This window comes from Drosophila rhopaloa, unplaced genomic scaffold, assembly GCF_018152115.1.
Source record: "Drosophila rhopaloa isolate 14029-0021.01 unplaced genomic scaffold, ASM1815211v1 contig_155, whole genome shotgun sequence".
NCBI classification, from domain to species: domain Eukaryota; kingdom Metazoa; phylum Arthropoda; class Insecta; order Diptera; family Drosophilidae; genus Drosophila; species Drosophila rhopaloa.
The window spans coordinates 2,915,981-2,928,956 of NW_025335034.1; the positions used below are offsets into that span (position 1 = coordinate 2,915,981).

General features: G+C 36.0%; 2 protein-coding genes across 3 annotated transcripts in view; both read left to right on the plus strand.

Moving 5' to 3' along the window:
• Window positions 1–2,213: 2,213 nt before the first annotated feature.
• LOC108037001 lies at window positions 2,214–3,351 on the plus strand. Of its 2 annotated transcripts, XM_017113435.2 has the most exons (4): window positions 2,214–2,304; window positions 2,358–2,535; window positions 2,882–2,933; window positions 2,996–3,351. In XM_017113435.2, exons 2-3 carry the CDS (start codon window positions 2,380–2,382, stop codon window positions 2,903–2,905), a joined length of 180 nt encoding a protein of 59 aa, XP_016968924.1. In that variant the 5' UTR covers window positions 2,214–2,304; window positions 2,358–2,379; the 3' UTR covers window positions 2,906–2,933; window positions 2,996–3,351. The 2 variants fall into 2 exon arrangements, with proteins under 2 accessions (XP_016968924.1, XP_044313150.1); XM_044457215.1 differs by having other exon boundaries at window positions 2,268–2,535.
• Window positions 3,352–3,973: 622 nt separating this feature from the next.
• Window positions 3,974–12,976, plus strand: part of LOC108040542 — a 112,399-nt gene continuing 103,396 nt past the window's right edge. Inside the window, exon 1 of the mRNA XM_044457025.1 lies at window positions 3,974–4,618. The gene's annotated coding sequence lies outside the window, so the exon portion shown is untranslated. The remainder of the gene's footprint in view (window positions 4,619–12,976) is intronic.

Here is a 12,976-nt window from a genome sequence, read left to right on the forward strand (position 1 = left end):
ATTGCCCAAAACAATGTAATATCCCGTGCAAGGACCTTTGGGAACGGAAATCTGTAAACCGTGACGAGACCAAAAACCAGAGCCTGTCACTGTATGCGTGTGTGTGTGCTTGTGTGTGGGTGTGTGCGTATGGGGACACTCTGTTTGTTTGTGTGCGTGCGGTTGCTCAAATTAAAACAAAGTGTCGTGCGTTTGATGAAAATGTAACGCATTTTGCTCAGCCAGCCAGCGACGCACATAAATGCTAATTGGCTTAACTGTATGCGTGAGTCCTTGTCCGTGTGCGTTTGGGTTTGGGTGTGTGTGTGGGGGCTCTTTCGGTATTTTGGGGAAATGTTTTTCTACCAGCCAGGTGTTCAAACTTAAACATTTTATAGTTCGGTTAATTGTCAAAGCCGCGTCAAGAGGCAGCCAAAAGTAAAAGGGTGCGCCAAACATTTGATGACTCAATTATTCGATGGTTTTTGTGGTTATTCATTCTGTGGGGATATGACGGTTGGGGAGAAGTTTAGTGGTACACCGCGATAAAATACCCTCAACAAATTTACTTTTTAAATTGTTTCTTAAAAGGATACTTAACGTAGGTTATCTTCAACATCTTGACATTATTGTATTTTAACCTATAAATAATAAGAAAGTTTTTTTAATTAACGAAAATATAAGCAGACGGCAATATTTATGTTTCGCGCCAATAACGAATTAAAACACATTTTTTTAAGTCCACATCAAACTCTTTTAAATTCAGATTCTTTAATAAAATGTTTTCTTAAACTAAAAAATCAAACCATAAAAAATAGCTTTTATAAAACTAACATTTATAATTAATAGTAAATGATAAGGAGACTTTTATTCCAAATGCAATTGGTTTTTATGCTCGAATTACTGTTTTGAGCGTTACTTTCAAATATAATATGTTATTAGCATATAATTGTAGCACTTTGCCTGAACCAAATAAAAATGAACCAAATTGAGTTTTAGCTTAACTTTGCATTAAGGAATTAGGACATGTCTTGTGAATTTGATAATAACTTTTTGCAGTGTACAGTGTCGTTCCTGTGATGAGGTCGAAATCGTTTAGGCAGCTGTCGCACTGATTAGCATGACCTCTACGTGATTTCACCCCTCAAAATCAAGGATGGGTGAAATGCGAAGAAAGCGTACAGCGCTGAGGAAAATTGAAAACAAGTGAAATAAAGTGATTGGCCATAACATTCGCGCGTACGCGTGCATTTTCCATTCTACGAGCTTGACTTTTCTACTTCCTTTCGCATTTCTCGACTCGCCTGCGCCTTTGTGTGCCCACAATTCTATGCTATTTTTATGTTTATCTGCTCCACTCCATTACGACTTTATGCTCTTTAGCAGACAATCAACATTGTTGCCGCCGCCACCCCCAAACACCACCCACTTCCGCCCCCGGGGGGTTGCGACAGGGGTACCGTTTACTGGGCGGACAATGCCCGTGCGAAAAATGCAAATTGCGAGTGGCGGAATGAAGTGAATGGGGCGCCGAATGATGGAATGATGGAATGAATGAGTGAGTGATTGTTGCTGTGAGCCAGACATTTAGAGGAATTTGCGCTGCGCCGCCTTGATAAATAGCAAACGCTTGGCCCAGCGTCGACTTGGACTCCCTCATATGCCATAATTTATGCAAATTAATTTATAAAAAATATATATATGTTTGTACAGCCATCTATGGACACGGACATATTTCATGCAAGTGCGACAATTTTCCCGGCAAGTACATAAATATAGTGCGCCTTAAAGTAGACTCATTTATATGGCTTTATGCTTTCTGCGTAATTTCAGGCGCTGACATTTATGATGTATGGCGACATACAGCTGCATTCAGAGTAATAGACATTTGGGTCTTTTCTTAAAAATCAACACAATAAAAACAACATAGGTAAAGCTGTTTACAGAATTTCTTCACCGGATAACAATATACAAAAATAGGAATAACATTTGGAAAACAAGATGTTTGAATAACGTTTTAAATATTGTTTTAAGAATTGATTATACTTTTTGAACTAAAACCAATTTGATCCTTTTAATAATTTATTTGATTTTTTATAATTGTCCACTACTATTATTATGACCACTGCTGTAAATATATTTATGAACCTTCAGTTTTGTTGCCGTGACGACTGACGAATGACTGGACTGCCCTGTGGCCAGTGACTGGAAGTCAGACTCAAAGTCAGACAGGTATTCGTTTGCCTGGCTTAAAGCCGTCATGTTAATTCTTTTTGACTTTCTAAGCATCTAGTGGGCGACCCCATTAAATTCATCTAGAGTATAGTAATAAAATTTCAGAGCCTTGAAAAAATTTGTTTTGTCAATAGTCTCTAAAGGTATTTGTTAGGCTACGTGAAAATGCCCGAAAAACCAGCTGCGAAGTCACCACCGAAGCCTTTGAACAGCATCAAGGGCACCAGGACATCCACTTCTTCATCCAAATCCACTTCCAACAGGAACAGACCCACAGGAGCTGCAGTGATTCGTCCTCCATTGCCAAATGCACATGATAGGGTAAGAGTTTTAGCCATTTGGTAATAGAATATCATGGATTAATGAATATCTTAGTTTTTTTTTTTTATTTAGTTTTCAATTTATACATTTATTTAGGCATTTATATCAACAGACTTTTTCTTATCAGTTTAATAATTTGCTATGTCAATTTATTGTTTTAGTTTTATAAATACTTATTTTGTAATTGCCAAAAATAACGTATTTTTTTAATAATATACTTTGGTTAAATTGTTATTATGTAATAACAAATTTGGCATAATTTATAGAAATAAAAGATAAACCACATTGTTCGATATTCCTTTTCATAACTTTCCTTATCTAACTTCAATAACTTTAATATTTACAGATTTGGAAGATCATGAAGATGTAGAGCCATGGATCAAAATCTATTTTACGGGGTATTATTTGCAACAATGATAAATTATTGGTTCAGGTATTAATCGTTTTAATTTGATTTAAGGTCCCCAAACTGGACAAACATTTTTTAAAACAAGATATTCTTATACTATAAAATTCACATGAATAAAATAAATCGGTAACTTCGACAGGGCTGAATAAAGCGAAAAAATCCCTTTAGGGAAAAAACTCTTATAAATCCCTAATTTGCTCACTGGAAGTTTGTATAAGCGCAGGCGCTGGTCTCCAAAGAGAAATGAGGGATATTTCAATTGCCGGGTAATTTGCTCTTCCATTGCGATTCTCTATCTCACTTTGCCTGGAGCTGAGTTAAAGGTAGAACATGTATAAGTCAATAAGAGTCTTAACTGGTATTATTTTAACTATAATAAGCTTATCAAAAATGTCAAAAAACTTGAATGCTGTTCTTTTTGAATGTTCATATTGTCCATCAGAATAAGTGCTTGTAATTGGGAGCTTTGAATGATTGTATTGTTATTATATTTTTAGGTATAAAGCTAAAAAAAAGATAAATAATATATCTTGTTATTTGTCAAATGAAAAGGAAAAGGAAGATAAACTAACTAGACTAAACAAATACATCAAAAGTCATGAAAAAAAGCATGAAGTATTTTTTAATAAAATTAAATTAAATTAAATAGTTTGGAATTCTTTAAATAGGTTATAAACATTTTTGAACATATTTATAAATAAATTGAAAATGTGAATAAATATAAAGTAAAAGCATCCTGCCGACGAGACCAGAATGCAAAACAGCTTGGGATAGGCCCACTTCTGCGATTCCTTAAATGCAATTTAAACCAAAACAAACTCAAACGGCCGAAACTCTCTTCCCGGCGAGCTCGTGCCATTTTTACTTTCATTCGGCGGTTGAGTGGAAACGAGGCAGGTCCTCCGAAGGAGTCCACGACGAGCGCAAAAGTCCCCGAGATGGAATCGACCGAGCCAAAGGATATTTTGGTGCTCGGCTACGTTTTTGCCAATGCCGTGGCTCAGTTTCGTATTCGTGTCGGAACGTGGCGCTACGGTCTTCTGCTCAAGGATACGCGAAAATCCGCTGGAGGAGCAAAACGCGGCGCGTGGAACTCACAAAACAACAAAAAAAAAGCACAACTGATTCGCTCGAGTGTGCTTGTGTGAAATTGTGTGTGTGTGCGGGAGTATCTGTGTGAGTGGATCGGTCCTGTGTTGTTTGGGCCGTTTAATTTTATTAGCACGCCGCGATGCGTCATGAAAATTGCAGGCAAAACACAGAAATACAATAAATGAAAAATTAAATATTAATTAAATTTTGCATACGAATCGAGCAACGAATGCCGCGATTCCACTGATTGAAATGTTAAATAGATATTAAAAATTGATGGTGTATTTCGGCCCCACAGTCCTTCTGCCGGATAAGTCAGACTGAGCCGCTGCCCCCCCTATATACATACATATATATTGGCATCTTGGCCATCGGGTGTGCGTTTATATGACTTTATTAAAATTGTAATTCCCCCAACTCGCGCGTGTTCTTACACATTGTTTGTGGACTTTGCTACCGCTCCAGATTTCCTTCCCATTTGTTGTTGCACTTATCGCGATTACCGCACGGAGCGCTCTACCTTCCACATACGACTTCAACTACCACTACAAATACAAGGGAAACGCCACGTCCTCGAAAAAAGTGCGTATGGAACTGCAAGTTAATTAAGTATTTGACCCTGCATATGACAAATCCCGGCTTAAGCGAACGGGAAGCGAATTTAATTAATAATACGAACACGACCATCTTGGCGTTCTTTAATGTTTATCGCCTTGTAGTCGATTAAAATGGCTGTTGGGGCGTTAATATATTCATGGAATCCTTCTGCGTGCTGCACTTAATTGCATTTAACTGGCAATTAATTGCTTTAAGCAGGGGGAATTGGTTACCCACAGACGATGGGATCATGGATTTGTTTCTACAGAAATACATTTTTAATATGCCTTCAGTGCACATTTTCCAATTAAAACTTGCTTACGAATATCTCAAATAACAATATATATATAAAAATAAGGATTATCAGCAAAAACCATTTTGTGAAAAAAACATTTTATAAAACAAGTTGAACAATGGAAAATTCTTTCTATTGGAAAATGTTAGATGAAGCTTAAAAAAGAGTATAAATTTATTTTGGGAGGACAAATAAGACAAACCCAAATGTATGGACAGATATCATTTTAATAAAATTTGTTTGAACAAAAGGGAATTTCTTACTGGTAAATCAAAAAAAAAATGATAAGGGAACGGCCAGATTTCTACCAGCATTTGACCAAAATTTATGGCCTGACTCTAAAGCAGAGTGGTTCAAGCCAGTTATTCCAGGCATAAAAGCTCCTTACAACAAGCCAAAGAGTACGCCAAAAATCCGGGCCCGAATTCAACCACACAGATAGGCCTAAAGACAGAAAACCCGGCCGACAGACAGCCAGCAAGTGGGCTTATTTGTAAGAGATGGGGGTAGGCATTTGGCCAGCATGCCAGACAGTCGGATCTGCACTTACCTATCTGCGGCAGCAGCACGTTTTATAATATTTATGCATGTCCCTGCCAACAGGAGATGTGCACTCATAGCCGGGGATCAGGATCGGGGGTTAACGAGGGTGGAGGCTTAAAAAATAAACCCAACAGGCAGTGTGGATTTGGAGTGTGTGTAGAGGCTCTCCGGCATTTGCCAAAAGTAACACTCCACTCTGAAGTGGGCCAGGGCATCCCCAGCGATGCATAGCCGAGTGGTAGGCGCATCCGAGAATTACATTTAAAATTATTTTACTTGGCAAGGGCTAGAGCAAACACAAATACAGGCAAAACAGAAGCCAGGCAACAGATGCCGCAACAACAAAATTAACGAAATAAAAACAAGGCAAGGAAAACAAAACAAGTGCAGCCAGAGAAACACGCACAAAACGGTTGGTTGATTTGAGTTAATATGGGATGGAGTTAACCCATTGAAAAACATAGGACGTGTAAGCATTTTTTAATGATTCTTTCGATAAGCTTTTTATGTCATTTTTTCCTAAGCCTGTACTTATATTTTTTTGAAAATGTTTGTAACGTTTAATTGCGATTTATCAAGTCAATCCATTTTTAATAAACTATGAAACCCAAAGCTTAAGACTAACATACTTTATTCCTATAGTATGTAAATTAAAAAAATAATAACTTTGTGACATACAAATAGTTTATATTTCTATTAGGTAAACGCCAAAATTAAAATTGCCAGATATGTCAAAATTATGTATTTTTTGTATTACTCATTAACTTTCAGTTAAGGTTTCCTAGACCATAATTTAAATTTTTCAAAATAATGCACCAACTTAGTTTTAATATTTCAAATTGTGCCTAATTCAAACTAGTTTCTATAATTACAAATTGCTATCAAATTGTCTTTAAATAGGACCAGTTAACCATTGAAAATTGCTTCACATTATACATTTATAAACAAAATGCATAAATTACAAATACTTTATGCGCTCATTGTTCGAAGTTTGCTAAATGGTAACCTTTTTTCTGGTTGTTGAAAAGTTTTAAAAGTCAGTGGTTATTTTCCCGCTATGTGGTAAATAATGGGTTAAATTTGGATGGCTGGCAGATAGCTAAGCAGAACATCTCGACGCCCACTTGGCTGTTTGCTTGTTTACACAAGCTCAACATTTTTGACAGTGCCACTCGCAACAAGAGGAACATGTGGAGCAGCTGCGGAAAAAGATTGATCCCACGTAACACAAAAAACGGCAAAAAGAGGAAAAGCCGTTCAGCCAATGGCGATTGCCTTGGTCCTTGACTTTTCCGTTGAACTATTGCAGTGGCCGAGTCCGTTTGTTTTGCTTATTCCCATTTGTTGCTTGCTTACAGCTGTCCAAATTTATTACGGCCAAAACAAATCGGTAAACTTTCTATGCCAACATGCAGCAACTTTCACGTACTGCTCGCAGTGTTTCCCTGTGCATTCGCTCCTTGTTTCGTGTTGGCCTTTTGTCATAAAGCTTAACACATAAAAATGTTATTGTCCGATGTGGAGTTGTGTGGCTTATTCTGATTTGTGTTGACCTAGTAAGCTTGCAGTGCCAATGGCAACGAAAAAGAATCGGAAAGAAGTATGGACGTTTTATGGTCGTAAGGCTGATTTAGGATTCCTAAGTGAAAGCTTTAAGGTCTCTGAACTGAAGTGATGTGACTTAGACTCTGAACGGAAGGCGATGCATATCGTGGTGCCCATAATATACAGTTGAGGAATCTGGCTGCACACCTATAAACTGGAGTAACTAACTCCATTTGGCTGAATTCAAGGAATTTGATTTGAGTTGATGTGCCAGCTTTTAAAACGATAGTGAATCAAATGCCTGCATCCAGAGCAAAACTAATAAAGTTTTCTCCTAGGAAACATTTTTTGGAGTTTTAGCTGATGAAATAAATTCCGAAAGCCAATTTTAGCACGGTAAAAATGGTTCTTGATTTTTTTTATGTTGACCTACATCGCGGTGAAAGTAAATTTGGTTAAAGAAAAAGATCCTTTAAAATAGATCAAAATGTTAGATGTTTTATATCTTATTAAAATTATCCTTTAATTGCAATTGTTATTCCAACATACCCAGAAATTGAGAGTCTTTTTGAGTTGCCTTAAAAATATACTCAAACTTAAGTTATTTCCATTTAATTAGAATAGTCAAACACTGGAATTGATTACTATAAACTTGAAAATATCACTCTCAATTGAAATGAATTATTTTGAAATTAAATTTGAGTGCAGAAATTAAATTTAGCTGATAAAGTGGTTTACTTATAAGTCTGGTATTGTAGAAGTTCCAGTCTAAGTCTGTAAAGATAATTGAAATCACAAATCTAGGACTTATCACCCATTGGAGTTTTTTTTATTAATAAGTTAGTAGAACAATAATTCACAAAGGCATGACTAAATAAATCTTTAAAATCAGTTGTATTCGTGTTTAAATATTTTTTGGTAATTTCGAAATTTAACTTTAAATTTATGTTTCAAGCGTTGCCTTTCGATTTGGCTGCCCCGAAGTTAAATACAATTCATGGGAAAGCCTTATTCAAACTGAAAGAGTTACTAACTTAAATAATAAACAAGAGCTGACGTAATGGCGGGCACTTAACCCTTATCGAGTCCAAAGTTAACCTGTAATTGCAGCACTTGAGCAGTTAACTCCCAATAAGCTCGGTGAAAGCGTTTTGAGGGCTTCGCTCTCATCGGGAATTACACTTCATTTGCCTAACCAAACTGGCCCCCAAAGTCCGCCTGGAGTTTGCGCAAAGTTTTAACTCTTATCTGTTGTCTATCAGGAAATTTTATGCGATTTTGTTTACCTATTTTAATGAGAACCGAAAAATGCTCGCACCAAAGCGGCGATGAGCGAAAGGAGGAGACGGGAAGGAAAACCTACAGGCTGGTGGGAAAAGCCCTGGCGAAAAACCAGGTCAAAGCAAACAGAACGAAAGGGCCGAAAATTTATGCAAAACTCAAAAAACAAAACAAAACCGGGAGCGGCTGAAAAAAAGGCACGAAAAGTACGATGCAAGAGGCCATGTCCAAAATGAAAGTGCGAATGTGTTTGTGTGTGCTCGTAGGTGTGTAGAAATGGCGTGTATTGTATCAAATTTAAATGCACAACAGTAAAATAATGAATTCTTTTGTTTGTATTTGCATCTGTGCCTGTTGTTGTTGATGTGCGCGTTGGAAGAACCAAAACACAAAACGAACCAAGCCGAGCCAAAAAACAAAACAATGAAAGCGAAAGAACACACACGTCATTGTTACACAGAAAAGAAAATATGTCTAGGGTTAAAAGGAATTTTTTTAAATATCTTCGTCCTCTTTCGTTACACTTCGGTCAATTATTTATAATATAGATTTATATTTTTCTCATCTAATTTTAAGATGAGGTTAATTCAAGTCTTATTTTAATTGAAAATCTTTAAAAACCAGGCCAGCTGATTTCACGTTTTTTTAGCTAATGCAAATTAATACCAGACTTTGACTACACACAGAAGATATGTTAAAATATAAAATAATACTGTAACATGAATTTAACCATCAACAAAAACTAAGTAAATTTTTGTAGTATGAAACACTTAATTTACTGCCTGTCATATCATTTTTGTTGGTGTACCAAATAAAACTCGACTTCCAACGTCAAATATATTTACAACTGCGGAGATGAAAAGGCCAGATGGAAATTAAGCTTATATGGAAATTAATGTGTGTACAGCAAAAAGTTTTTCTGCTTTTGCACGTGTCCGACAAACGAAAATTTACTTGCTACAGTCAACCGTTAGTGCAAAAAGTTGTTTGCCCCCAGAGGTGCCGTTTTGGACTCCTTCTTAGTAAAAATGACAGACTATAGTGTAATTTTATATCCATGACAAGGCACCTCTTATTGGTTATATGTTATATATTATATATAAACACCTGGTACCTGGTTTTGATCTTGGCGCATTTGTCTCTCATTTAAGCACTAATTTCGTAAAGTAAACATAAACATCCGATCGGCGTCCAAGATATTGTGCACCATTTGTACTTAAAAATTAACACTCTGTTATTACTGCATCGCTCATCAAATTTGAATCTTATAATAGAAGGAACATTTGCATTTTAAGCTTTTGTCTCTAAGATTATATGTAAGTTCTGGAAATTTAGAAAAGGGTTCCGGCTGAGGTGCGATGCTAGAAGTCTTTAAATTTAAGATTCAGTCTACCATATTTCGCCAGTAAACCTCGATCGATAGATTTGATAATTAAAATTAATATGTAGAAAATGTAAAAGAATAAAAATGTATCGATATTTTATTTCCAAACTCAGATATTACAAAAATATAATACATATTTTTTTAATAATTAAATAGAATAAAATTGAGTTATAAACTACATTATTTGAATAAATAAAATATATTAATGATTTGGTGTAAGTGTTTTTATTTAATTATGTCCATGGAAAAATAATCTTAAAAAAAATTATTAGTAGATTATTTTATTGTTAAATGTTAAAATAAATTTACGCAATTCGACAAATCTAATTTTTTCTGAAAATACTAATAGCTTCCAATGCGAAAGAATTAAAATGAATTTGAATAATAGTCTGATTACGTTTTAAATAAACGAGTCATTAAATAAGAAGCTATGTTTTAATCAGTTAAAAATATATATTTTAGTTACCCCATTTTTAACAACAGCCCATGGGAGGAGATGTAGAGTACAAATAGATGACTTATTTCATGTTTTTGGAGTAACATGTAGGGGAAGAGCCAAGAAGGACTCGTTTCTATGGCCTTTCTTAAATTTGTTTCCCTTTTCTCTCTATTTTTTCGCTTGCTAATTGCACGCCTTTTTGTGTGGAAATACAAAAAGCAATTAAACTTGTATTCGCCTGCGAAGGTTGTTGCCATAATTGTACGTCTTCGACCACAAAGCAAGGAATTCGAGGAAAATTATAATTTCAAGCTCTAATAACGCGGCAAGGTGTAAGCTAACGAAAAACGCTAAGTGAGGGCGTGTATTAGGGGGCGTGTCGTGGGTTGACTATAACTCAAGTCAGTTGGAGTCATGCGAAAAGGGCGGAAAATAGATTTTAGCTCAGGCTGGACTTTTGAAGGCGGAGCGGGTTTTTATGGGTTTGTGAAAAAACCCTTGCCTACTTATCGGGGGCTGAACGGAATGCTAATATTAGAACGTGTGGCCCGCCGTCTAATCCCTATCAATAAAACAATGCGCAGGCGGTTTTCCAGGTCATCATTTCAAACTACACCTACCAGCTACTGTTTATATTTAGCTTATTCTCGGCATTTTATGTGACCGCAAACTGCCTCTACCCTGTGAATTTAGCAGTACAAGCTGAAGTTAAAGCAAATAATGCACGGCAAACATTTCATTTAAACAATCAACGTCAATGATCTGTAAACAACAATGAAAAGGGTTTTTACTACCGCCGAGCATTTCGATGGAGGCGTGCACATGCATACATCATACAAAACCATCCAAGACAAACTCACTTACACAAAGAATGCCATTGTGCTGGGCATAAACACACACTTTTAAAACACATCAAGCATACGCCCAGTACGGCGCGGTGTGGTGTGTGCTCCTGCGGGGGTGAGCACATTTGATATGAAGGTAGCTCGCGGGTTACTTTCGGTCTACAAACCGTGAAAATGTTTTATTCAGCAGCGACCAAACCAAACTAAATAGAACGAAAAAAACGTGAGTCTACAAGCAGACAGCCACACTCGGCCCTAAAACACTTGAAGAAAATGAGTTAGGGCTTAAAGTTTCGAATTTCTATGGTGTTAACATATGCGATATTAAAAACCTATAATAAACAAAATCAATTTATTTATGTTTGTTTCGTGTTTTTCGATTTTAAATCAAAAAATTGTTTTGTTTCATTTGTTATTACTAAGATTATTTTAAAGAAAGTGGTTACTTTAAAAGACTTAACAATTAGATTGTTTGTCAAAATACAATCAAAAGCTCATATTACAGCTTTCGTATGTTAATTTGCTAGAATAATTATTCACGGCAAGGAATACAAATTAAAAATCCAATGGGAAATATTTTCTACAAGTGCACACAGATACTCAAACCAGCCACAAGCTACAGCCCCGAAATACAAGAGGAAAAGTTTCCACCTTCGATGTTTTGTTGTGGTTTTTTCTGTTTTTAACTCCAACACATGCGGCTAACAAACAAGTGCGCATAAAATGTGACTTTACCGAGAATAAATAAGCCAAAGCGCTAAAAGCATTCGCCAACGGGAGTGACACCGTTTTTCTAGAGGTGAGAAACCGCCTTTAGTGCGCTGGAAAATTGGTCATGTTAATTATCAGAAGAAGCTGGCATAATTTAAGTTTGTATCATCCAGACATGAGTTAAATTTTAAGTGCCAGTCTAGAAAGTAATTCAGTTTTCGTTATTAGAGCGGATGCAACAGCCTCACACATGAGACTTGCAGCTACGGAAAATTGACAAACAAGTTTTTGGGCGCTTACTTAACACCAAAGCAAACACATGTTCACATCATGTTATATATACATACAAACATCCTCGGAGAAGAGTCCCTCAGACAAAGTCTGGCATAGCTACACAGAAAAAAATCTTGCTTTAAAACTAATTTATTCAAAATCTTTTAGCTTTTTAGCTTATCTGATTTTAAAAAGGAAACAAAGAATGTACTGACTCCAAAGACCAAAGATAAATAAAACATTTATAATAATTTAATTTAACATAAATTAAGATTTATTTATCGTATAACTATTATATTAATTTTTCTTGTGAATTTGTCATATCTTAATTAGATGATTCCAATATGAATAAATTTAGTTTATTTACATTGTGTGACTTATAAAACAATAATTTGTCTCAAGTGCAATTTTAGCATGATCATTCTTATTTAAAAATATGAAAACTATATGATCCTGAATATGTTTTTCGTCCAGTGTGCATCACAAAATGCTCAAGTAATTATTAAGTGCTGCTCTTTGCGGTGTCTGAGGATGGGCCGGGTACCATGTTGCACTTTTCTCTACTTATGGTATGTTTGCCCGAGTGTTCGAGAGACTTGTGGCATTTTTTGCTCCTCGGGGCGTATGCGCAATATTTTTGGGGGCAAAAGTCGCAGCCGCATTGTCAACAAACTTGAAGGATTATCAGAGTCAACAAATGTTGAAGCAACCTAAGACAGGCAGCCCGGCTGGCTGGTTGGCAGGACAAACAAGAGCAGTTGGCCAAGATGCCCACTAAACTATTCAAATATGCATTTGCGGCCCAAACATTTGCCTGGACAAATTCAATTTCCAGCAGCTGCTTTTCTCTTGAGTTATTATTGAAGTTTCTCCTTCTCGCTCGGACTAATAATTTAATTTTGTTGTAAATATTCTTGCGGTCATTTGTTTTAAATTCAAATTTAATTTCATTAATTTATTTGAGGCCATAAATTGCCAGTAAAGATATGCCGAGCGAGCCTTTTGGCCAATTCGCATTCACAATTAC

Coding starts and splice junctions, on each gene's coding strand:
- LOC108037001 (XM_017113435.2), top strand. CDS start 2,380: ATGCCCGAAAAACCAGCTGCGAAGTCACCACCGAAGCCTTTGAACAGC. Junction 2,536..2,881: donor TGCCAAATGCACATGATAGG/GTAAGAGTTTTA, acceptor TAATATTTACAG/ATTTGGAAGATCATGAAGAT.